We start from the raw sequence: 24,374 nt of genomic DNA, 5'->3' as shown, positions 1-24,374 counted from the left end.
AAACACAACATAAGAGACGAATGATTTAAAATAAATATGGTTTAAAATAACCATTCATCAACTCGTCCTACCTGTGGCCCAACAGCTGCTCGAGGTTATATAGAAGAAATCGTCCGTTTCTCTGCACAGAGTGCCCTATGTGCCTACCGGGCGCCGCCATATTGCTACAAACTGAAGGATTCTGGGAGGGACGAAACTATCTGTGCTAAGACGGAGGAGGGAGTTAAATAACAAGTAGTGTCATTTTGGAGGATATAGTGCACTTTTCCCTTTAACATAGAACAAAAAATAATATTTATCTTTAAGCGTGGTCATTTAAACTTTAAACATCCAGCAGGTGTTTTGGAAAGTTTAGTCATACCTATTCGTGTCTCCCCTGTCGTAGAAACTTACGTGTTACGGCCCCACGTGTGAAACAGGAGGAATAGCTTCTCACTGAGCGCCATGAAGTAAACTCTGTAAATGGGTAAAAAGTGCTGATAATTCCCCGCCAAAGAAGATGTTGTTCGGAAAAGAAGTGCCATGGCGGCGTTTGGAAGGCATGTCGTTTGGCATTTACTCCGCCGAAGAGATAAGGTGAGGGAGCTGGTCGGTTTTTAGCTACGCGCTAAGTGCTAGTTCAAAACAACACGCAAGAGACAGCATGAAAAGTTCTGGCTTTTCACAAAGTGCATAGTATGTCTTGTGGTTGCTGTGTTGTTGTTATTATTGTGTGTTCATCTGTGAAACGTGTAAGGACCTCCCGTTATAAGGTTATTACCGTTGTGCTACTTTACAGTCCAGCCTCACAGTATGCTGTGATAAAGAGCGTGTCATCGAGTAAACACAGATATGCACCTATTCGGAACAGACCCAAGAGCTGGTAGAAATTCAGTATAACTGTAGTAAAGACATAATACATCGATAATAACGTCAAAAATGTCTGATCTGAACTTTCTTTATGTACCATGATTCAAAAATAGCCAGTGAAACCTTGATGTGCCCCTGTCATGACTAATGTCCTCTTAATTTCCAACAAGCTGTTGTGTGAAAGCTGAGGTTTGGTTTACAAACTGGTGCATTTCTAATAATCTATGTATCTTGCGAATTTCCCTCATGCAGAAAGTTGAGTGTGAAAGCCATCACTAACTTCAGGTTCCTGGATGGTGTTGGGAATGTGGCCCCAAACGGCTTGTATGATCTGGCTCTGGGACCAGCAGACATCAAAGAGGTACATCTCTAAGATCTTCAGACATGACAACGCATTTGTCACAGATTAGTCCGTACCATTTTATTTCCCATTTAGGTTTTATGCCTGTACAGCTAAAGTTTCAGGAAGTAATCCACCAAAAAGGGCTCATAATGTTCTGGAATCTGTAGATTTTGGAATAAATAATGATCATTTGAATGTGTTGTTTTCATGTGTTCATGGTTGTGTTTGGCTGCTTTTACCCAGGTGTGTTCAACCTGCTGTCAGGATTTCAACAACTGCCCAGGCCACCTTGGACACATAGAGTTACCTCTACCTGTGTACAATCCATTGTTCTTTGATGTAAGCGTTTCACATGCACACATACACGCTTACAAAGAGTAGCAGTGTTAAGCATCTGCTTTTCCTTCCTCACCTTAATGTCTGCGCTGACCTCTCTCCTCCTTCAGAAACTCTACCTGCTGATCCGTGGCTCGTGCCTGGCGTGTCACATGCTAACATGTCCTCGAGCTGCCATGCACCTGCTGCTGAACCAGCTCAAGTTATTGGACCACGGAGCCATGCAGGAGGTCTACCAGATCGAACAAGTTCTCGGCCAGGTGGGTTCTGCACTCACGGTGGCATGAAGTGCACCGACACAGGGCCAGGTGTAGTAAACGGAGCAAACTAGTTTTGACAGGTGTGGTTAGTTTTACAAGGGATTTAAAAAGAAATGAACCGAGTTTGGACTCTTGCAGCGTGTTAGCAAAGCAGCTTCTCCTACGATGGGGTCTTTCACTGTTTTGTTTTCTCACTTCTGCTTCTCTGTGTTTTGTAATTATCACAGGTCAGTGTTAGTCTCTTTATGTTTGATTCATTTGACTCTGTATGTGTGTTTGTGTTAGTACATGGAGGAGAATGTCAAAGCGACTGTCGATGAGGTCGTGCAGGTGCTGCAGGTGTTTACAGACGCCACAGTTGGAATGAACGCAGCGACTTCAGAGAACACCAAACCTGTGAGTACACACTTACAGACTCATGAAGAAATGCATGGAGATGTTTTGTGAATGAAATAAAACCGCACGTAAATCAGATTGCGATGTGCATTTCTGTCAGCTGTGCAGTTTTTCTGTTTATTTGGCATGTGTGTGTGTGTTTCAGATTAAGCACTTGGTTGAGAAGAAAGGCAGTTTGATTAACGACTTCTGGAAGATCCATATGAAAACCAGGAAGTGTCCTCACTGCGGGTAACTCGATGGAATGCACACATCTGTCACTGATATTCATCCTGTTTATGATTTCAGCAAATAAAGTGTCTTTACTGGATGTCAGTGTTGAAAAGTGTTGCTCTAAAGTCATGTTCAAGTCAAAGTTTAATCATCCCTCACTGTAATGTAATACATGATAATGGAGAGGTTTATACTTACATATAAATAATATATTGTCCCTTATTGTGACGTAGTCATGCACTCTGTGTGTTTGTGTAGTTGTGGCAGGTCTACAGTGCGTCACGAACACAACAGTAAGCTGATTGTCACGATGCCATCAGGAGCTCAAACCAGTGACAAAACTGAAGGTGAGCAGTGTTTTCAGGAAATGCAGATAAACAGACAAAACACAGCACAGTCCGCACACGTGGCACAAAGTCAAGCTGACTCTGTTAGCTCGACGGCTGCTGCGTAACTCGCCTTTTCTTTCATGCAGTTTCACTGCTGAACAAACGTCTGGTTAATTGTGATTTGTGGTGGACTTGATATACGTCTGTTTTAATGGTGGCTGCACGCACCTCCTCTAACTCTGATCCATAACCATGTCTCCCTGCAGAAGATCTGCTGCGTGGAAAGAGAGTCTACATGACTGCCAGCACTGCTCGAGAGCACGTCAACAAAGTGTGGGAAAAGGAAGGTAGGCCAGAAATAAAGACTCCAGGTTACATGTTTAAGGCTCTTCTAAGCCCCTCTCTCCAGACACACGCAGACACATTCACCTACATGTCTGTTGTGGATTAAAAGTCAACCCTGACTTTCAGCTGCATGTGAGATTTAAAGTCTTTTCTCCCAGATCAGCGTTTACTGCTTAACCTGTGATCTAGTAGGAAACAACCTGTGATTGGCCAAAGCGTCCCATTAAGACAAGAGAGAACTTCAGCTGCCTTTCAGCTCTGTCAAACTTCATTGTGCTGGAAGGTTGTTGTGTATTAAAATATGATGCTTACTCCAGTTTCAGTGAGGAGATTACAGCGTTTAAAGCTAGACGTTTGGTTTGGGTGTGTGTTAGAGAGCCAACATGAAAGAAGCTGCTTGTTACATATGTGTAAAATGCAATGTAACAAGTTTTAAAAAACTAGAGAATTAGAGATCGCTTTGGCCTTTACTATTGTTTATTTTTGCTCTGCATTTATTAAGAACGTGTTCATACTCTCATACAAATACATGTATAACGTGGCCAGTCATAAAAATACCTGCGTGCACACCTTAGAGCCATGAAACTTTAGTGTGTGTGTGTGTGTATGTGTATGTGTGTGTGTGTGAGCAGAATTCAAAGCATTACTTGTGTTATTTCTTCAGGTTTCTTCCTCAAGTGTCTGTTCTCTGGGCTGGAGGAGTGCATGTGGTCCAAAGAAGGGGGAAGCAGTTTCTACCCTGACCTCTTCTTCCTGGAGCTGCTTGTGGTCCCGCCATGCAGGTACAACATTAGCTGGCAGAGTAGCACCTGTTTGTTTTACACTGAAACACCTACCACTCCAACCTGTAATCTGTTACTGCTGTACTAGCAGCTTATTTTAACACTACACTCCTCATCTCCCCCCTGTCAGGTATCGTCCAATCAATCGCCTGGGTGACCAGATGTTTACTAACGGTCAGACAGTGAACATGCAGGCTGTCATGAAGGACTGTGACGTCATAAGAAAACTCCTGGCCCTCATAGCTGGCGAGAAAATTGTCCCGGAGACAGAGGTGAGTCGGAGACGATGAAACATGAAGAGTGTAAGAAGCTGAGCAGCTGAAGCGTTTCTTCCATCCAGATTGTGATGGCAGAGTGGATGTGGTTCTTTTCAGGCTGTCGAGCAGACGGACCAGTCGTTTCTGTCCGGGATCCTGGGAGCGACTCTAACAGATAAACTGTACAACGTGTGGGTCCGCCTGCAGAGCCACGTCAACATCGTCTTTGACAGCGACATGGACAAACTGATGACAGAGAAATACCCTGGGATCAGACAGGTACCTCGCTGCACACCAGCACGAGCACAGCTGACCAGGGGTTAGGCATGTAAACCTTACAGTTTCTCACATTACGTTACAGATCCTTGAGAAGAAAGACGGATTATTTCGGAAACACATGATGGGCAAACGTGTGGACTACGCCGCAAGATCTGTCATCTGCCCAGACATGTACATAGGCACCAACGAGATAGGAATACCTATGGTACATCCCTACCTTTGTTAAAGAAGACGAGATCAAAATGGTATCAAGACTGGAGCTCAAAGTTTTCTGGCTGTTTTGTGTATCCGTGCAGGTTTTCGCCACCAAGCTGACCTACCCTCAGCCAGTCACTCCCTGGAATGTGAAGGAGCTCCGGCAGGCCGTTCTCAACGGGCCCAACGTCCACCCCGGTGCCTCCATGGTGATAAACGAGGACGGCAGGAAAACCATCCTCTCCCCTACCTGCCTCGCACAGAGGGAGGCGGTGGCCAAGGAGCTGCTGACGCCCTCTCCAGGTCCACGCAAGATGCCCATGAAGATCGTAAGTCAGCTGCGTGGATTGAAACAGCAGTCAGTCACAGATTTAACCCCCTGCGTGAGTGCTCACTAGCTGCGTTTCGTCTGCTCAGGTGAATCGACACATAAAGAACGGAGATGTTTTGTTGCTCAACAGACAGCCGACTCTGCACAGACCCTCCATCCAAGCCCACTGTGCACGCATCTTACCAGGAGAGAAGGTAGCTCCGAGCTCCTCAGCCGCCGTGCTTTGTGGATTACTTTGATCTGTACTTGATCTCAACTCGATCTTCCAGGTGCTGAGGCTCCATTACGCCAACTGTAAAGCTTACAATGCTGACTTTGATGGGGATGAAATGAACGCTCACTTCCCTCAAAGTGAGCTGGGCCGAGCCGAGGCCTACACGTTAGTCAGCACTGACCAGCAGTACCTCGTCCCCAAGGTATGTGTGTGTATGCAGAGAGTACGCAGGATTCACAGTTAACACTGCAGCCCGACAGTCTCAGGGATTATAGCTGCAAAATGTTATATACAGACTGGATTATACATGTAAGACGACCACAAATAAAAACCATCTAAACTTCTATTATTTCTAATGGCCAGCAGGGGGAGACTCCTGCTTATGGAACTAGAGCCTCTGGTTTTAATGACTCATGTATGGAAGCCCGTTTCTGCCACAAAAATTTAAAAGTATCCATAACTTGAAATTTTGACTTATTTTCTCAAAATTTTGACTTATCTTTCTCAAAATTTTGAGTTGTTTTCTTGAAACTTCGCGTTAGCTCTGTCCATCAATAATCTACCTGAATGAGGTCATTTTCTTGTTACCCGGAAGGATATGGCGCAGACTAACGCACACTCAAAACCAGATCGCAACAAATCGGCGCTTTCGAGAGTACATTTGCTGATAGTAACGCCGTGTGATTCAGCTAATAACACAAGGATTTCATCATTTGTGAAGCCACACTGAAAATCCTCAGCAATGTGTGCATTCATGACTGGATGTAATACTGCTAGCTTAGCATAGCATTTGTAGCTGAGGGCTTCAGCTTCCGGGTAACAAGGAAATGATGTCATTCACGTAGGTTGCTGATTGGCAGCGCTAACTGCCAATTTACTTTTTTGAGAAAGATGATTTTTTTTTTTGTTTTGTGTTTTTTTTTTTAGTGGCAGAAACAGGCTTCCATATCCATGAGCTTAGCAATAACCTTCACTTTTACTCAAAGACGGACTGATTTAATTTTTAATGATCAAGTTGCGTAACCTTGAATGACTTTTGGATCTAAGTACATCAGGTGACCTGTATTTGTGGAGTGAGGGAAGCTTCTTTTGGGCCAAAACAATAAACTTAATAGACTTTAAAAAGGCAAAAAGTCTTTCAGAGGGATGCAGAATTGTTGAAATAAGATATTGGTGTGTGATCACAGAAACCCAACCCTAGTCAACAAGATCACAAGAATTGTGTTGACGTTAAAAAGACAAATTAACCGGCGAGGTGCAGGCGGGGTTCTGGTCTGGACTGGTGTTATTAAAGATGAGCTAGTTGGACCTTTTGGGGTTAAAGACTTAAAACTCAACTCCCAAACCTGATTCTGGTTTTTGTGCAGGACAACGCTCCATCGCGTGCATCAAAGTACTCCAGTGTGAATCTGGAGTAAGGGCCTTCTTCCTCTCATGAACTGCAGGTTGTACCTTCTCATTCTTCTCTCCTCAGGATGGTAAACCTTTAGCAGGCCTGATCCAGGACCACATGGTGTCAGGAACAAGGATGACAATACGAGGCTGCTTCTTCACCAAAGACCAGTACACTGAGCTGGTGTACAGAGGGCTGACAGACAAACCGGGCAGGGTGAAGTTACTTCCTCCAGCGATACTCAAACCACAGCAGCTATGGACGGGAAAACAGGTGAGCGAACGTACATTTGAGTTTTGGTTTTAATAGAAGCTTTTCAGCTTTTCAGCGTAATGCTGGAAGCTGAATGAAAGAGTTTAGTCAAAGGTCAGCGTGTTAATTATCCATCGTCTTGAACTCTAATAGTAAAAATAAGGAATTCATGGCTTCAACATCTCTTGTGTGATGATTTCGGTGCTCCTCATAGGTGGTGTCGACCCTCCTGCTGAATGTGATCCCAGAGAAAGCTGTCCCTCTCAACCTGGCTGGCAAATCAAAGATTCCTAGTAAGGCGTGGATCCAGGTCCCACCACGAGCCAATCCAGGGTACCAACCCGAGAGCATGTGTGACTCTCAGGTATGTACACTCTTCGAGCCAAAAATACTCGAATTACTCAGTTACTAAAGGAGACCAGGGATCTTGTATTTCTGCTTTGGTTCGGGGCGTTGACGCTTGCTTCTCCTCTTCTTTCGTACGTCTTTGTGTTCAGGTGGTGATTCGTCAGGGGGAGCTGTTAGTTGGGGTTCTGGACAAAGCTCATTATGGCTCCTCGGCTTACGGTTTGGTGCACTGCTGCTATGAGCTGTATGGAGGGGAAACCAGCGGCAAACTGCTCAGCTGTCTGGCTCGACTCTTCACTGCATACCTGCAGCTCTACAGAGGCTTCACTCTGGGTAAGAACCCGGATACTGACCAGTGTTCTTCGTTCCTCCCCTGAACCCTGTTAGTATTACTGCAATCACACAAATGTGTCAGGTACACTGAGAGCAACCTGGAGAAAGATTCTGCACAGTCGAGCTGTCCTTTGGTCAGATGAGACTAAACTAAGAAACACTGCTGATGTTTGGGGAACGCAGGAAGAGAGAGACCACAGGGAAGCACGGTGGTGGGAGTTTTATGCTGTAGGGACGCTTCAGTGTGTCTGGAACTGGGAATCTCATCAAGGGGAAAGAAACCATGAAGGATGTGTGAAGATTGACGTGCATGAGACGACTGCAGGCTGTTAGCCAGCATAAAGGACGCACAACTGCATCATCATTTTCATCCTAGTAGTTTTTGGTTTTAGGGTAATAATAATAATGTAACCATCCAGCATAAAGTGATATATTAAAAATTGCTTGCTCTGTTTACCAGCACTTGGGAAATGATTTCTAAATGCTGACGATTCACCTGTTTGTCAGTTGTGTACAAGGAACAGAACACTAACTTTTTCCTTTGACCTGTGCCCAGGAGTGGAGGACATCCTGGTAAAACTAGGCGCTAACAAGCGAAGGAAGAAAATTATTAAGGAGTCGCTGAAGATTGGAACCAAAGTGAGTAAAGCTAATGTGGTCTTCACTGAAAAGCCTGCAAGCATGAATGCACGCTCTACATTTGACACCACAGAGAGACTAAACTGCAGCTTTGTCAAATTCAGTGCTTCTTCCTTCCTGGACGCCACTGGCCAAAATGGCTGCCACAGTAAAGGTGTAGTTCATGGGCCCCATGGTGCTGGGAAATAGCCTGTGGGGATAAATATGTACTACACACAGTAATTATATTACACTTACCTATACACAGTCATTAAGTGTCTGTGTGTAAGGCTGTTTCCAGTTCTGCTGTGTCCACACTAACACTTCTACAACGCTGACATTTCAGCAGGCAGCTGGGTTTATAAATCACTGGGAAAACACGTGTTTTAAGACTCATTCGTACTGAGGACGTGTGAATGCAAACATCAGTGAAACACTGTGCTCGTAGGCTGAATGTGGGAATGACAAGAATGAGATGAAAGCAGTTCGTGGCTGTGGTGAGATGTGAGAGCCACAAAGATCAGATAAGGGCGTGTAATGCGCTGTAGTGTGCAGTGTGACACTGTCAGCTAAAGCGGATGTGGCTAATTAATGGGGGGAAAAGGAAGCTGTGGTTAGCTGTTAACCACTATAGAAACGTGCTCTTGATAAATGAATCTGTGTTATCTGCTGGGTTCGGTAAAAACTGCGTTTTCTAAGGAGAGCGCCAGCAAACACGCTTTGCTTGTGAGTGAAAAACAACAGTCATTGGTGAAAAAAGAAAAAACACTCCTTCCCTATTGGTGGAAAAATGTGCCATGTCGACCAATCAAAAAAATGATATAGCAACATGTGCATCTGGTTGTTTGGGAAGAGAGGGAAGTTTTAGGAGTGAGCGAAAGAGAGAGAGAGAGACAGTTTTGATACGTGAGAGATTTGTGACGTTTGCCGTGTTTGGAGTCTCAAGTTAGTGTGTTGTCTTGTGTAGTTAGTGTGTAGTGTAGTCGTTGTTTTGTTTTGTGTGTCAGTTCTACTAGTGAACGTGACAGTTGCTGCCTTAAAGCCACCAAAGGCAGATTGCAGCGTAAACGCTGAGTGACACAGCTGCTGTCAGACCTGCAGGTTTATCCCTGTGCTGTTCTCATCTGTGTTAGAGTGACACAAACTATTTTTGGAGTTGCATAAATAATTTTTGTGCCGCCTTATTTGATACAGAACAGCTGATTGTTCTGTAAATAATTTTAAATGGTTATATAAAAAACGTCTGAGCCTTGGCTGCATTTTTAGATAAATAGTACCAAATAACTTTTGCAACTGTTTGCAAAACTTGTGCATATTTTTAAAAATATACAATTTCTATTTGTATTTCAAGTTATGAAAATGATTCGTTAAACATGCCTGTGGCTTTTACAGTCAAAAATATCACTTTCTACTTGTATTTTAAATTTAGATAAATTGTGCTGATACAGTTTGTCAACAGGAGAAGAATATCTCTAACAAGTTGATTTGTTCACATTGTCACATCTTAATTTTTAAGTGAAATGTGCATTTTGAGTTTATACACTATGTATATAAGGCGACCGTTTCCTTTTGCAGTATTTTTGTGTGTTTTGTTTTCCTATTTCTTAACAAAAGGTGAACAAAGGTGTTTAAGTTCACCTAGGATGGTTTGTTTTAATTTTCACATGGTCTTACTGAGGTGATGCGAATTGAAACATGCATTCTTTTTTTTGGGGGGGGGGGCGGCATGTGGTGGAAAAGCTTGAAAAGGGACCTTGAAAGTGCTTAAAAAGTGCTTGAATTTGACCCTGAAAAAGGCCTATGAACCCTGTATCTGCTTCACTCACATTATGGTGATAATAATCTGCAAGTGGTTGTTGCATTAGGTGATTTCCACTAGGGGGCAGCAAAGTCTACATATTTTCAGATTGTCCACATGGTGGCTTTAAAGATTCGGTGCTTTATTATTTTTGTTTTTTCTTTTTGTCATTCAGGCGCTCCAGGCTGCTTTTAATCTGCCCTCCAATGTGGACCAAGCCGAGGCTCAGAGTCGCTGGCAGGATGCTCACCTCAACCCAGACCAGAGAGACTTCATCACGGCTGACCACAAGTTCAAAGAAGTGGCAAACCAAGTCAACAATGATATCAACAAGGTAACCTGTCACTGCTGTTTCAGAGCCACGTTGTTCCTCTTTTGTTTGCTTTAAGAATAGAAGGTTTAATGGTCCAGTCACACGGCTGTGTCGTTGCAGAGGAAGCATCTAAAGAAACTCATTTGATTTGTTTCTGAATGTGTAAAAATATATGTCAGAAAACGTCTAATCTCATCCTGTATATCAGATCCGTTGATTTATCGTTGGGCTCTAGTGTTGTCATGATTGGTTATTGAGACTGTTTTTAACAACATTATAGATTTATCCATTTTAATTGCATCTTCTAAAGCATTAGATCGTTCCTTTCTATAACTCAGACACCCTCAGCAGACAGTTTTCACTCCGTGTTGTGGTTTAATGCAGTGTGCACGTTGTTTTGTATGCTGGTTAGGTATGTATGCCAGTTGGACTACACACCTCTTTCCCAGACAACAACCTCCAGCTGATGGTCCAATCAGGAGCCAAGGGGTCTACAGTGAACACCATGCAGGTACGGCCCTCCCCCTCGCTCTGACATTCACCTTGGCTTTCCTCTTGATTTGATATCCAGGTGTGTTAAGCTACAAATGTCCTGACCTGTGTGTTGGTGTGTGTTTCAGATTTCCTGTCTGCTTGGTCAGATTGAGTTGGAGGGCCGTAGGCCTCCACTGATGCCCTCTGGGAAATTCTTGCCGTGCTTCCAGCCCTATGACCCTGCGCCCGGTGCTGGGGGATTTGTTTCTGGAAGATTCCTCACAGGCATCAAACCACAGGTAACGTTTAAAAGTCACTTTTACATGATAGCTCCTTTTGTGCGGCCAGGTTAAGTTTTTTTTTATAACGTTACTTAAGGAGGTAGACTTTGATATTTTGTACATTTAGCTGTCTTGTAGGTTTTAGATACATCCACACTCAAAAGTTTAAGACGGCTTGAAAAACGGCAAAAAATCATATTTTCATGGTTGGATCTTAAAAAGATTCCAAGTCGAGCTTCAACATGTAACAAGAAGACGGCCGCACGAAGGGCGTCTGCTGTCTGGAACTGTCGTCCGTTTCTGTAAACTTGCCATCCATCCCCAAAGGTTCTCAGTTGGATTTAGATCAGAGGAACACGCAGGATTCAAAAGAGTGATGTTACTCTCCTGAAAGAACATTGTGTACTGTAGCGTTGTCCTGTTGAAAAACCCAGGCGTTACCACACAGACGAGGGTCACATAAGAGAAGAAAACTCTGCCACCTTTCAGTGTTGCATGTTTGGTGCAAACGGTTGATTCTGTGGCGTCCAAGGAGACGAGGCCTTTGAAGACGTTTGTTTTTGAAGCCTTTCAGTCTCAGATGCCATCTGATGGTTATATGGCTGCAGTCGGCACCAGTAACTGCCTTAATCTGGGTCGAGGATCGTCCAGTGTCTTGATGGACAGCCAATTGGATCCTCCGGCTCAGTGCTGGTGAATTTTTTTGGGTCTTTCACTTGACGTTTGTTGTTCCATAACCCTCAGGATCATTTAAGAAATTACTTATTGCGTCCACCTCAGCCGTGATGGCGTGCTGTGAGAGACTCTATGCATTGAGGGCGGGTCACACTCATACCATAAAAGAACCACTGGAGTTCATTTGAAAACCCACCAAGACCACTTCCTCTAAAGGATCCCAATGCGGTTGTTTTCGTTTTATGCTCTATAGAGAGATCTAAACCTCGCTGCTAAGAGCAGTTCCTTAGAGTTCAGGTTTGGTGCTGATTAGGGGTGGGGGAAAATCGATACTGTGTAGTATCATGATATTTTGTTTGCTAACAATGTATCGATACAGGGACAGCAGAAATCGATATTTTGTTACAAAAAAAGTTTTTGTGGACTGGAACATGCTCTGACTTCAGAGTCATGGCATGTTCCTTTTTCTGAGCAAAATCCTGACATTCCTTCACTGTCCAAATGTGTTTAACTTTTTTTTGGCAGCAATAAACATGACAGTTTACTTATTTTAATTTAAGACATGTTTTATTTTAATTAAGTTTAAAACTTTTTTATTTAATGTAAAATTATATTTTGTTTTAATTTACTTTCAAATTCTTCAGTTGCTAAATGGGCTGCATAGTTTTCATAAATTGCATAGTTCAGAATAGCTATAATTGTACCAGATGGTTGCATTCAGTTAAGTTGGACTAGACTGTAATACAAACCGTTCAGTTTGTCACCAATAAAACTGAAATGAGAGAAAGACTGAGTGTGAGACTTTGATATTAGATAAAATGAATATTGATAAATTTTACCTTTATGTACAGAATCTGAATATCGCAAAATATTTTAAAAAATTGCAATAATATCGTATCGTGCGTTAAGTATTGTGATAATATCGTATCGTGGGATGTATGGTGATTCCCACCTCTAGTGCTGTTGGGTTTTTTTAAAGTAAACTCTGCTTCTGTTGGGCACAGTTGAAAGATAATAAAGACAAATATGAGGCACCTGATCAGAGTCTGGAGTGGCACAGCACAGGATTTGAATACTTTCTTCCTTCATGATGCATTTCTTTCGTCCTCAGGAGTTTTTCTTCCACTGCATGGCTGGCAGAGAAGGACTGGTCGACACGGCCGTGAAAACATCCAGATCAGGATATCTGCAGAGGTAACAAAGGTTTTACTAACACAAGCCCCAAAAAACACAGAAATGCTCCCTGTGTCTGTCTGTGGCAAGAAATGCAAATATTATACAAATTTTACTCACTGTTGCTTTGGCTGGCAATGAGTGCTGTGCAAATGAAACATTATTCAAATCTGAGTTCACAGGATTTCTGAACAGCATTCATATGTGCACTGCTGTGATCTTTGTAAATCTCTTTGCATGCCAGCATGGTCGGATAAAGCATTAGTCTTCGTTTTGGAGTGAACACAAACAGAGATGAGGATTTGTAACCAGAAACCCTGTTTTGATATGAGATTGTGGCAATGTGTGGAAGTGAGCAGCAGAGAATATCAAACGCAGGTGTTTCAAACACAGTGTAAGGTCATTAATATGGCACATCTGCCCCTCTGCCTTCTTCAAACCATTTCCTCTGCAGATGTGTCATAAAACATCTGGAGGGTTTGGTAGTGCAGTACGACCTGACGGTAAGAGACAGCGATGGCTCTGTGGTCCAGTTCCTGTACGGCGAGGACGGACTAGATATCCCCAAAACTCAGTTCCTGCAACCAAGACAGTTCCCCTTCATAGAAGACAATTATGAGGTACGAACACAGCGAGGATGTGAATGGTATTCTGAGACGGTCCACATATCAAGGTAGTGCTGCAAAGCTAAACTTTACCAGCCATGGCTGATGATACACGCATGGCTGGCTCAGTGTTTCATCAACTGCGACTTGTTAACTGCAACCTTAACTTTGCACACAAACCATTTGTTGATTCACAGCCACATTACAGCTCACTGTGATAGTGCTGTGGAAGATCGCAGCCAAATTCAGTGCTCCCCCCTCTGTGGTTGGTACTGGCCAAAATGGCTGCTACAGTGAAGGAGCGGGTCATGGGCCTCGGTGGGGGATAAATATGTACTGCATACAAGCACATTAGTGCTCAGCAACTCAGATAATACTCTGCAGTTTCCATGACGATTTGTTGTATTAACCCAGCTGTTAACAAAACTATAAATATTTGTTAACTGTTAGCTTAGTTTAGCATGAAGCTACAAAAAGAAAGCTAAGCCACATTAATCTGAATGCGCCCAGACTATGGCGTTAATATTTTAGTGCCTCTATTCTGAGCGCACGTAAAAATATTTGCAAGTGCAAATGTTGCATTTTGAGGAGAAAGTTATTTTGAGGAAACAAAATTCATTGCTGCGTGCAAGAAGTCTATTTCAGTGTTTGCTAATATTCATATATATATGCAATAACAGCCCCTCTCGCTCAGATCTCTGCTCTGTGTGCTCACAGACATCTGCACACCTGCTCTCAGTGTGTCGCTCGCGCTCTCAGCAGCTTTCCTCCGTGCACACTCAACTCTTTCTGTACGCCGTTATAAGTGTGCCACAAAACCAACCAATCATGTTTTGTGGCACATATATATTACATATATATATTATCCATATACACACACATTATTGTGTGTGTATATGGATAATAGCAAACAGTCAAATACATTTGCACACAGAAATGAATTTTGTTTGCTCAAATTAAACTTTTTTTTACGCAAAATAATTTTCTTCTCAAAATGCAAAATTTGCACTTGCAAATATTTTTACGTGGGCTCAGAATAGAGGCAGAAAGATAACGCCATAGCAGACAGGAACTGATTTGTTTATTGCGCCATTCTTTCAAGCTGATGCTTGGCAGACTCCGGTTGCCTAGGTAACCTTCTACTATATTTTCTAACCTGTCATGCGTGATTATCCTGCGCTCACATTGGTAGTCACCATGTATATTGGGAGTAAATGTCAATGGTCTCTGGTCACCACATCTGTCTGAAATTGCTTCTTACGTGGACACAGCTTTAAGGAGCCTCCACCATAAGAAGTGATTTGCAGCACAAAGTCAGTGACCTCCAGAAATGACGAGCGAATAAACAGCCGGCGAGTCCCGAGATACACTTTCCTCCCTTTCGAGGCGATCAGTTGAAGCGGCTACAAACGCGTGTGCCAGATTTTGGTGATTTAGATATAACAGGATAGTAAAATTGTCAGAGTGACAAATACACCAAGGCAGCTGGTGCTTGAATGTCTGCCAGCGAGCAACAAAAGGTGACAGTGACGTGCAAAAAGCAAATGACTTCCTGTGTACAATGCCAGTTTGAATGAAGCAGACGTGTGTTTCCCTTCCTGCCAGGTCATCAGGAGGTCGCAGGGCCTGGATGAGGTTTTGGCACGTTTAGACCCTCAAAGTGCCACTAAGCACTTTGCTGCCATCCAGCGCTGGAAAGCAAAGAGAGAGTTAGCATGTTCACGGAGTGGTATGTAAAAATGTTTGTCTTTGCAGGGGAATCATTTCCCACATATTTGCCTGAATGATACTTTCGAGATGCACCGAGTGTAAAATCTTGGACCAGTGCTGATGGTTGACATGTCTGTCCAACTCTTTCCAATCACACAGTTTGATTGTAAAACATGATTTTGTTTTTCTTTTTGTATGAAAAAGTAAAAAATTGTCTAAATTACCACTTTGAACTGTTGTAGGTCATAGCAGCAACTTCATCAGGAGAGTCCAGTGAATAGTTGCCTGCATATTTGTGCATTGCCTCTGTAACTAATGTTTGTGTTTCCATGTTTTCATCTCTGCCAGGAGCGTTTTTGCTTTTTTCCCAGAAGAAGCTGGGAAAATTAAAACAGACTGATGAAGTAGAGGCCGACTGTGGCAGAAATCCTGCTGTGCTGCAGGTACGTTTGCTCTTCCTCCGCACATATTGTATAACGTGAACTCCCGACCTCCAATGTAGTCGAAATAAACAGCGTACTGAATTCTGTTCACTTCACAGCTTGTACAACAATGGCATACTCTGGATGAAGCTAGCAGATCCAAATACTGCAGGAAGTCCTCCCGCTGCCCGGAGCCGTCGCTGGGCCTGTTTAGGCCTGATGTCTGCTTTGGATCAATCTCTGAAAACTTTCATGGCATCACAGAGAAATACCTGCAGAGCAGAGACACTGTGAACCAAGACAGACTGGACACACACAGGTAGGTATTCAGTGTCTGAGTATTCAAATGGGGACAAATACCTATTACAGTTTTAGAGAATGCCTGTGCTGTGCTGATCAAAAGCACTTCATTTAATGATCATGAACTAGTGTGAGCACATCTAAAAGCAGAGAAACATCATAGCAAAGGAATACAATGTTCATAGAAACCGCAAAAACACCCAAGAGCGACATCGTAGACTCTACAGTCTCCAGTTACCATGTTAATTGTTAAAGTTCATGAGAGTTCAGACTGAAACATACTAAAAGGCTTGTTTGGCTTCCCGGAAAACCCTTCTTCTCTCTACAAAAGAACCACAGCATTGGTTAGCAAAGCTGCATCTGCATAAAATGCAACACATCATATCAGGACAAGCATCAGACAAAGTGGTGGAGCGGTGATCATTTCCAGTTGCAGCCACAGGACCTGAGCACCTTGCAGTGATCGAGCTGACCACAAACTGTGTATACAAACTGCTCTTAGAGGGTTAGACTGACAGTTTGTTCAAAATAGGGTTATGCAACAGAGCAGCATTCAGAGCACAGCAGCAAATCTAAAAGCGAGCAGCTGTAAAAAGATAAAGTGCTGGTAAGCGCTCAAAGTCCACACGTGAATCTGCCTAAAATTTACAAGAGCTATGTGTAAACAAATGCCAAATACCAGCAAAGTAAGGTTGCCAAGAGGAGTGGTCCAAATATTTCTACACAGTAATGTGAAAGCCTGATAAAACTGTTCCTGTTAAAGGGGGATGCACAGAGTCCTGGGAAAACCTGATCGAAAAGAAAGATCACAAAAGTGCATTTCTAATAAAACGAAGGACGAGAACCACCAAATAAAGTGATGACAGCACGTGTGAATAAAAAATGAAAGCTTTCTTTGTGTAATTCGAGGCTAAATATAGACAAAGGGGGTTTTACGCTCATGTACCTAGAACAGCTGGAAACAGCTGGGACAGATGATACTTGTGCAGGCTATAACTTTCTGTTTTTGTCCTCAGCCTTCGCCAGCTGCTGCATTATAAGTGGCAGCGTTCGCTGTGTGACCCAGGTGAAGCTGTGGGTCTGCTGGCAGCTCAGTCCATAGGCGAGCCCTCCACCCAGATGACTCTCAACACCTTCCACTTTGCTGGCAGAGGAGAGATGAACGTCACTTTGGGAATACCTCGGTAATGACTCGTCCTCATTGCAAATGTGGGGGCACAACAGTGTCATAGTGCCGTTAAGAGAGTCTTTGCACACTTTAATAAGCTTTTGCACTTGGTTGATTCAGAAGAAGTGTGGGCCGAAGGAAGCATGAGCTGCTGGTTGAACCAGTCGAACAACAATACGGCGGCTTGACAAAATAGAATTACGGACAAAATTGCACACTCCTTAATGAAATTGAGGAGTGGGCCAACACGTTACAGTTGTTTCCAGTTAGCTGTGTCTGTAAAGGGTTTGGATCTCAATCAGACCCTTAAAAGGATTTTAATGGCAAACTGTATTTTTAGTTCATACTCACATTAAGGTTGGGTGACACTACGTGTGCAGCGGGTTGCTGGCAGCATTCCTGTGTCAGAGGCTTTTGTTTTGTCTGTCAAAGCCTTCCACTATACCTTCCCTCAGTTTCTCATTTTGTGTGTGTCCTCCTCAAAGTCTGAGAGAGATCCTGATGGTGGCCAGCGCCAACATTAAAACCCCCATGATGAGCGTTCCAGTGCTCAACAACAAGAGAGCTTTGAAGAGGGTGAAAGTGCTTCGTAAGAAGTTGGCCCGGGTGTGCCTAGCTGAGGTAGGAATCACTTCTGTTGCACGTATGATTTGTTTATTTATTCACCTTTCCAATTTTCACTCCCTCTAATCTTTATTGCCTGGCACATGTTCCCTGATCCTGCCTGTCATTAACTGTGGCTGCATGTGAGGAATGAGCGGGAGGAACTCACTGCAGGTGTGTGTGTGTGTGTGTGTGTGTGTGTGTGTGTGTGTGTGTGTGAGAACAGGTGCTGCAGAAGGTGTGTGTGGTTGAGACGCTGCGAATTGAAAATCACCACAAGCTGCGGGTGTTCAAAATCACCTTCCATTTCCTGCCTCCAGAGCGCTACTCTGATGATAGGCTGTTGTCACCCCAGCAGATCCTCCACTACATGGAAACCAGGTGTGTGTCTGTTCCACTGTGCCATAAAGGAAGCACTGTCATTGTTCCTCACCTTCCTCACGCTTTGTTTCGTCCTTCCAGGTTCTTCCGTCTCCTCCTCGAAGCCATAAAGAAGCGCTCTGCCAAGCTGGCCTCCATCGCTGTGGAGACCAGGAGGGCCACCGCCAGAGACAGGGATGATGACGGCAATGGAGCAGCTGCCTCAGGAGGGGTCTGTTTTTTAATTCAGTGTTCTTTTGAAGCATTTACAGCACATGTGGTGTTCAAACATTTTCTTTCCCACTGCAAAAACAAACCTTTGTCACATTGACATTCAGCAGTTAGATGAAGGAGAGGAAGAGCAGGAGCGAGAGATCGTTGACGACCAGGAGAATGAAGGAGATACTGACGCTTCGGATGCAAAGAGGAAAGGCAAACAGGAAGAGGAGGTATGAAGATAAGAAATGTGGTGTGTGTGCTTCAAGCCCACTCAATTTGCTGCCTGTCGCAACTGCCAGTGTGCGATCATGGGGAGGCTGACAGATACAAAACAGGAAACCAGACACAGTGCGTGAGATGTTTAAATATGAGGTGTGGGAGTCCTCCGCTGGGATGAAGTTGGAGTCGTTTTTGAACAGCTTGGTACTGATCCACTCCACGTACTCATTACTTTAACAGTAGAAGCCTAAGCCTTTCCAAGTGCTTCTGTTTAGCCAGTATGATGTTTGTTTTCTTAGCTTAGCTTGTAGTCCACCTTCCTCCCACAGTTCAAAGACATGTTGGGCCGTTCAGTGATTCAGAGATGGATAAAGCTTAAAGTGTGTAGAACAAGAATCATATATAATCATATATAAAATGATGCTATAGTATATTTCTAACTAAGTAGGCAGCTCATTCTCTTTGTCTTCACACTACTTTAAAGCAGTGTTTCCCAGCCTTTTGGAGCCACGGCACATATTTCACATTAGAAAAATCACACCGCCAAACAAAAATGGCATAAAAAACGTATTGATCATTTTTCCTTGTGCACCAGGTATGGTGGAATTGGCTCTGTTTGTCTCCAGTACACCACAACTCATGCTAGGGCCTTAACCTGGGTATGCGTTTTCTCCAGGATTCGGGTCAGACTGACTGCTTTTTCTTTTCAAATATTTATCGATTGCTGTGCTGCGTGGTCTCACAGCATGGCTATTATGTAATTATATTATGTCTTCTTCATCTTCTTCTGTTTTACTGGCAGTTGGCAGCTCTTTTAATTAGAGCAGGCAGTTGTACTGCCCTCTATTGGAAGAGAATATTTCGTGCCGATCGCTTAGAGCAGTGGTTCCCAAACTTTTTTTTGCTAGGCCCCCCTTTCTTTTACAAGAAAATCTTTGCAAAAATCCAGAATGTGGGATACTGTTTGTCAGGATTTGGAGAGCCCAGCGCTGCTCCCGACGCAGGGGAAACTAATTCTGCAGATGAGACCTACCTTGTGCAGGTGAAGCCAAAGGAAAGATATGCTTCATCATATTTTCTAGTATTTGGCTTGGAAGGAAGTTGGTTTGGAAACATTTTTGACGATGCTTCATCTTCTGCTTTGAGTTTTTGTGGGAGCCCCGTCAAAAGCCTGTCCATTATGCTAGCAGTGTCCAAGTGTTTTTCTTGTTTGTTTTTTAATTCATACAGGGCCTCCCCTGGCTCTGTGAGCCAGGGGAGGCCCTGGCTCACAGAGCCAGGGCCTCCCCTGGCTCACAGACACAGACACAAACACGTTGGCTCACAGAGCCAACGTGTTTGCCATCACGTTGGCTCTGTGCCTCCCCTAGGGGGCGCGCCCCACACTTTGGGAACTTCTGGCTTAGAGTACTAATCAGGTGGAAGTAGATCATCTTCCACACACCTACGTGTCACGGCACAGTGGTTGGGAAACACTGCTTTAAAGACACAACACATTTTGGGGTCAGCTTGGAAGAAAGAAAGATAATTGCACTGTCATACCTAGGCCAGTAGTACAAGGAAATTGGAAACTGTCCCACGTCTAAAAACAACATACAACAGATGTGAAACTTAGACATGAGGTCAGAAGTCACATGGGAATCTTTATATATCAGTATCATTTCCTAAGTAGTTTTTATTTATTTGACCTTGAAGAAAAAGTCAGACGTCCAAAGTAATGTGCTCTTTTGAACATGTGCTTCCCCGTGTGTCTGTATGTTGTCAGTACAAACAATAGCAGCAAGAAATATAGTTTTAAGGCTGTATAACATTATTGTCACTCTAGCCTTCAGATCTGAAGGTGGGGTCAGAGGTGAAATGTCACATGACATTTTTAGTCTTCACTCAGTACTTTTTATATGTTTTATATGTTTATAATATGCGCCACACTTGTAAGACTCATACAATCTTACAAAGGATGTGTTTAAAGAATGACACACAAAATGTGTTGGACACATTGAACGTGAATTTGGACACAGTGTGGGTTTTGTTTTAAAACAACGTGTCAAAATTCACACAAAATGTGTTGTATCTGAGCCAATGCAGCACATGTGTTAAACACATTTTTAACATATGTGCTTTAACACAACGAACCCTCAGTGTCAGGTTCCTCTGGTTTGTCAGATGATCAACATCATATGCAAAGACAAAGGAGCGCAGACAGTGAAGTTTCGGTCTGTGAGGGCGTGCACCTCGAGGTTTCTGTGGTCTGTGATTAACTTTCATTCTCAGATATGTTCAGTTTGATTTAAGGTTTGCCTCTTTTAAAAATTAAAATGGCCGTTCCTTTGTTTGATGTTTGATATCAGATTATTTCACAAAGAAATGTGCTTCCTGTTCAGTATGCTACCAAAAGGCCAGAAAGATTAGCAGGCTCATTATTTTGCAGGTGGACTATGAAAGCGAGGAGGAAGACAATGGCGATGACCCAGAGGATAAAGAGGACCAGGGCGTGGAAGAGGTGGAGGAGGAGACGACCGCTGTGGAGGAGCCTCAGGCTAACGGGAGGAGAACCGAGAAGAGAAAGAAGGGAGAAAAACGAGTGGAGGGAGCAGAGTCGCAGAGTGAGATGAGAGTGAACTCTGTGCTGGAGTCAAACGCAGCCATAGAGAGATACAGCTATGACCACAAGCATGAACTCTGGTGTGAGGTGAGTGTGTGCATGTCAGAGTAGTAGATTCTGAAAAATGAACACTGACTTTCTCTTAGAGATGGCTCTCACTTTGTTGCTTCCACACACACACACACACACACACACACACACACACACACACACACGCAAAGATGTTTGGCCCTCTTTGTGCAGATATCTATTGACATTAATGTATTGAAAAGCAACTGTTTCCTCTACTTTTGGTCATGCTAGTTTCACTCAGTTTGTGTAGAAGAGCAGGAAGGAAATCATAAATTGTACATTTAAGCACATTTCTCACCAAGTTTCCTTCCTAAGTGTAATTACTGTAAGATAACACGTGTGCACTGTGGTCACGCCAGCATCCAATCCATCCAAGTTACATGGTTTATTAAAATAATCAAATTACAGCATTTATGTTAGACTGCTTTTAATTAACTGCTTTAGCCCACTTACAATGAAAATTATAAAAATCTTGTTCATGACCTGTGTAGCATGTTAACACTATTGGAAGTAAAAATAACTTGAACTCCAGTTTTGAAAACACAACTTTCTTTCTTTTTTTAAATAAAGCTCTGACTTGTATTATGAGTCTGTGGTCTGGGAGAGAGTCTGTAACTCTCTGTCTGCAAAATACAGTAAATAATGACCAATGTTGGGCAATTAATTATATAGTTACTTCTTCAAAAAAGTTACAGAGTTTTGCAAACAACAATGTTTTTTGCAGCTGTTTACCTAAAAATGCAGCCAAGGCGTTTTTAAATAAACATTTCAAACTATTTACAGAACAATCAGCTGTTCTGCATCAAATCTGATGCCACACAAATTATTTGTGCCACTCCAAAAAATAATTTCTGTCCACTATGAGATAAAGGAGAACAACAGCCTGATACCTGCAGGCCTGACAACAGGAGATGTATCACTGCTGTAACATCTGTAACATTCAGCAGTCGCCTCATTGTTCTGACACACACAACAAAACTATTGACTACACAACACACTAACGAAACAAGATTTGCGCTAAACGTCGCAAATCTCTCACATCTCAAACACCGCCGTCACTCCTAAAACTTCCCCCTCCCTAAACAACTAAATGCCATGTTGCCATATCATTTTTTGATTAGTCCACATGGTACATTTTTCCACCAATAGGAAAGGCGGTTTTTTGGTTTTGTTTTTGCTCACAGGTTTTTGAGCGTTTTCCTTATAAAACGCAGTTTTTACCGTTTCTTCCCGCAGTAAATATAAACAATGATAGTATTCAGGAAGAAAACCAAACATTGCAGATATTTTTAACATAACTCTGGTTTTATGTGGTCGATCAACACAATTTAAAAACTGGTATAAAGTCCACACTTTTTCCGTCAGTTGTTCCGTCTGTCCTGCTCACATCTCCAATGGTTGTACACGTTGTCATTAACGTGGCTTCACTCCACATCAGCCGCTTTGCTCGCTAAAACACCGGTGTCGGCACATAAGGACGCTGTCAGTCAACCACGTTGATTAGCTGCGTATATACGAATGTGAATTGCATCATTGGCTGCACTATGGGATAAGGTGGCATCGTTCTAATCCCATACGGGAGCAGCCAGTCACTCACTGACTAACACTGCAAAACAGAATTGTTAAAGTTTTAATTTTAATTTCAATTCAGGTTAGATTTTTTTTTTTGTGCGCAACACAGATTTTCTGTGCGCAGACACCGTGCGCAGACACCGTGCCAGCAGTGCGCAATTGCGCACGCGCGCAGCTTAGAGGGAACATTGGTGTGAAAGACGATCTGCCTCCAGAAGACAACCTGTGCATCGATCCTTGTGGGGTTTTTAGCCTGGGTTTTGTATAACTGAGGACTTTTGGAAATTACGACGTAGTGCGATTGCACTGACACGCATGGCGCTAAGGTATGCAGCTACAGGAAGTAGATTAACTCTCATCTGTCTCCTTTATAGGTTGACCTGGCATTACCTGTGAGCAAGGTGCACTTTGATCTGACCTCGGTGCTGACATCGCTGGCCCAGAACGCCGTCATCATGGAGACCAAGGGCCTGACGCGCTGCCTGCTCAGCGAAACGACAACAAAGACCGGAGAAAAGGAAACCGTTCTGAACACTGAGGGAATCAACATGCATGAAATCTTCAAGTACAGTGATGTAGGTGGTGAAATTGAAACAATGCCGTGCTTATAAGGGTGGCTTTTTGTTTTTTTTGCACATCTGCAAGCCTTTCTAAATTAAGTGAAGGTAAACAGCTGGTCAGAGTTACAAGTTGCTGGGTTACAGATAAGATTTCTCCAGCTACATTTTGATTGGTCTGATCAGAAATACAGAGAGTAACTGTGGCGATATCGCCTCTGTAGTTTGGAAAGGCTTCTGCAGTTTCTTATTGTATTTGAGTGGCTCTGTCTTACCAGACTGCATGTTTTCAGTTGTCCCAACACTGCAGCTCTATTTATTTTCTTCCAGATCTTGGACATCAACAGACTGTACTCCAATGAGGTGCACGCCATGGCGAAGACATATGGAATTGAGGTGGCACTGAAGGTCATAGAGAAAGAGATCAAAAATGTCTTTGCTGTCTATGGTAAACATGCTTTTATTTAGACTCGCACTCAAAAACCCCCACACCAGCAAAGCTCTCAGAATCACTCAGATTTCCTCCGTCTCTCTCCAGGTATTGAAGTTGACCCCAGACATCTATCACTGGTAGCAGACTACATGTGCTATGAAGGTGTATATAAGCCACTGAACCGACACGCAATCCGGTCCAACTCCTCTCCTCTGCAGCAGATGACCTTCGAGACCAGCTACAAATTCCTCAAGCAGGCCACCATGCTAGGTAAGGATGACAACATTGATAATGCATAGAAAGCTGAAGAGAAATCCCAGTTTACGAGGGTCGCTACTCGTCTACCAGCGTTAGGCTCTTTGTTTTTTCTATGTACTAAATCGGGTTTGATCATCAGTCAGAAGTAAATGTGTAGAAATACATTTTCAGCATTGTTGTTAAGTAAAGTATTTTTCTTCTTCCTCTTTCCCCCCCTTCAGGATCACATGATCAGCTGGTGTCACCCTCAGCCTGCCTGGTGGTGGGGAAAGTAGTCAGAGGTGGAACAGGACTCTTTGAATTGAAGCAGCCTCTGCAGTAGAGACAGAGATGCTGACAGTGGTTAGATATGATGTGATAAGATCACAGCTGATCCGGTCTGCAGGCTCCTTACATCCTCTACAGAATGCATCAGTAAATATGTTTATTTCCTTTTAGCAAAAGCCTTCCAGGCTGCAATGTTTCATTAAAAGAACATAAAAACTGA

The 24,374-nt window shown here is 43.2% G+C and overlaps 2 protein-coding genes and 2 non-coding genes across 6 annotated transcripts in view; 3 read left to right on the top strand and 1 right to left on the bottom strand.

Annotated features, from left to right (window-relative positions):
- Positions 1–483, bottom strand: part of ptcd3 (pentatricopeptide repeat domain 3) — a 7,499-nt gene extending 7,016 nt beyond the window's left edge. The window contains exon 1 of one of the 2 annotated variants that reach the window (XM_087847561.1): positions 394–483. In XM_087847561.1, the coding sequence (XP_087703687.1) occupies positions 394–446 (53 nt within the window). In that variant the 5' untranslated portion in view covers positions 447–483. Of the gene's footprint in view, positions 1–71; positions 168–393 lie in introns of those variants that run through there. The other variant, XM_006781896.3, reaches the window with a different exon arrangement.
- On the top strand, positions 215–24,374 carry polr1a (RNA polymerase I subunit A). Of its 2 annotated transcripts, none has more exons than XM_006781894.3 (37): positions 215–576; positions 1,102–1,210; positions 1,436–1,531; positions 1,639–1,788; positions 2,074–2,184; positions 2,330–2,415; positions 2,656–2,744; positions 2,993–3,073; positions 3,736–3,853; positions 3,984–4,125; positions 4,228–4,389; positions 4,472–4,594; positions 4,686–4,913; positions 5,002–5,109; positions 5,185–5,331; positions 6,604–6,795; positions 6,989–7,138; positions 7,272–7,455; positions 8,012–8,094; positions 10,047–10,205; positions 10,597–10,695; positions 10,805–10,957; positions 12,726–12,808; positions 13,242–13,407; positions 14,998–15,121; positions 15,451–15,545; positions 15,644–15,843; positions 16,841–17,008; positions 17,478–17,613; positions 17,822–17,976; positions 18,058–18,187; positions 18,297–18,404; positions 20,822–21,082; positions 23,014–23,214; positions 23,527–23,644; positions 23,735–23,899; positions 24,109–24,374. In XM_006781894.3, exons 1-37 carry the CDS (start codon positions 500–502, stop codon positions 24,207–24,209), a joined length of 5,058 nt encoding a protein of 1,685 aa, XP_006781957.2. In that variant the 5' UTR covers positions 215–499; the 3' UTR covers positions 24,210–24,374. The 2 variants fall into 2 exon arrangements, with proteins under 2 accessions (XP_006781957.2, XP_006781956.2); XM_006781893.3 differs by having other exon boundaries at positions 18,294–18,404.
- LOC118455118 (small nucleolar RNA SNORA5) lies at positions 8,179–8,315 on the top strand. The gene has a single exon (XR_004844025.1). It is a non-coding gene; the product is annotated as a small nucleolar RNA SNORA5 (small nucleolar RNA).
- On the top strand, positions 13,627–13,740 carry LOC118455120 (small nucleolar RNA SNORA5). The gene has a single exon (XR_004844026.2). It is a non-coding gene; the product is annotated as a small nucleolar RNA SNORA5 (small nucleolar RNA).

The sequence above is a fragment of the Neolamprologus brichardi genome, chromosome 2, assembly GCF_056152115.1.
Source record: "Neolamprologus brichardi isolate AB-2024 chromosome 2, ASM5615211v1, whole genome shotgun sequence".
NCBI lineage: Eukaryota > Metazoa > Chordata > Actinopteri > Cichliformes > Cichlidae > Neolamprologus > Neolamprologus brichardi.
This window is presented reverse-complemented; position numbering and strand designations above follow the sequence as displayed.

Excerpts from the sequence above, each read along its gene's own strand:
- polr1a (XM_006781893.3), top strand. The coding sequence starts at position 500 with ATGTTGTTCGGAAAAGAAGTGCCATGGCGGCGTTTGGAAGGCATGTCG. Across the intron at positions 3,854-3,983 it reads CTTGTGGTCCCGCCATGCAG|GTATCGTCCAATCAATCGCC; the intron begins GTACAACATTAG and ends CCCCCCTGTCAG. Across the intron at positions 6,796-6,988 it reads AGCTATGGACGGGAAAACAG|GTGGTGTCGACCCTCCTGCT; the intron begins GTGAGCGAACGT and ends TGCTCCTCATAG.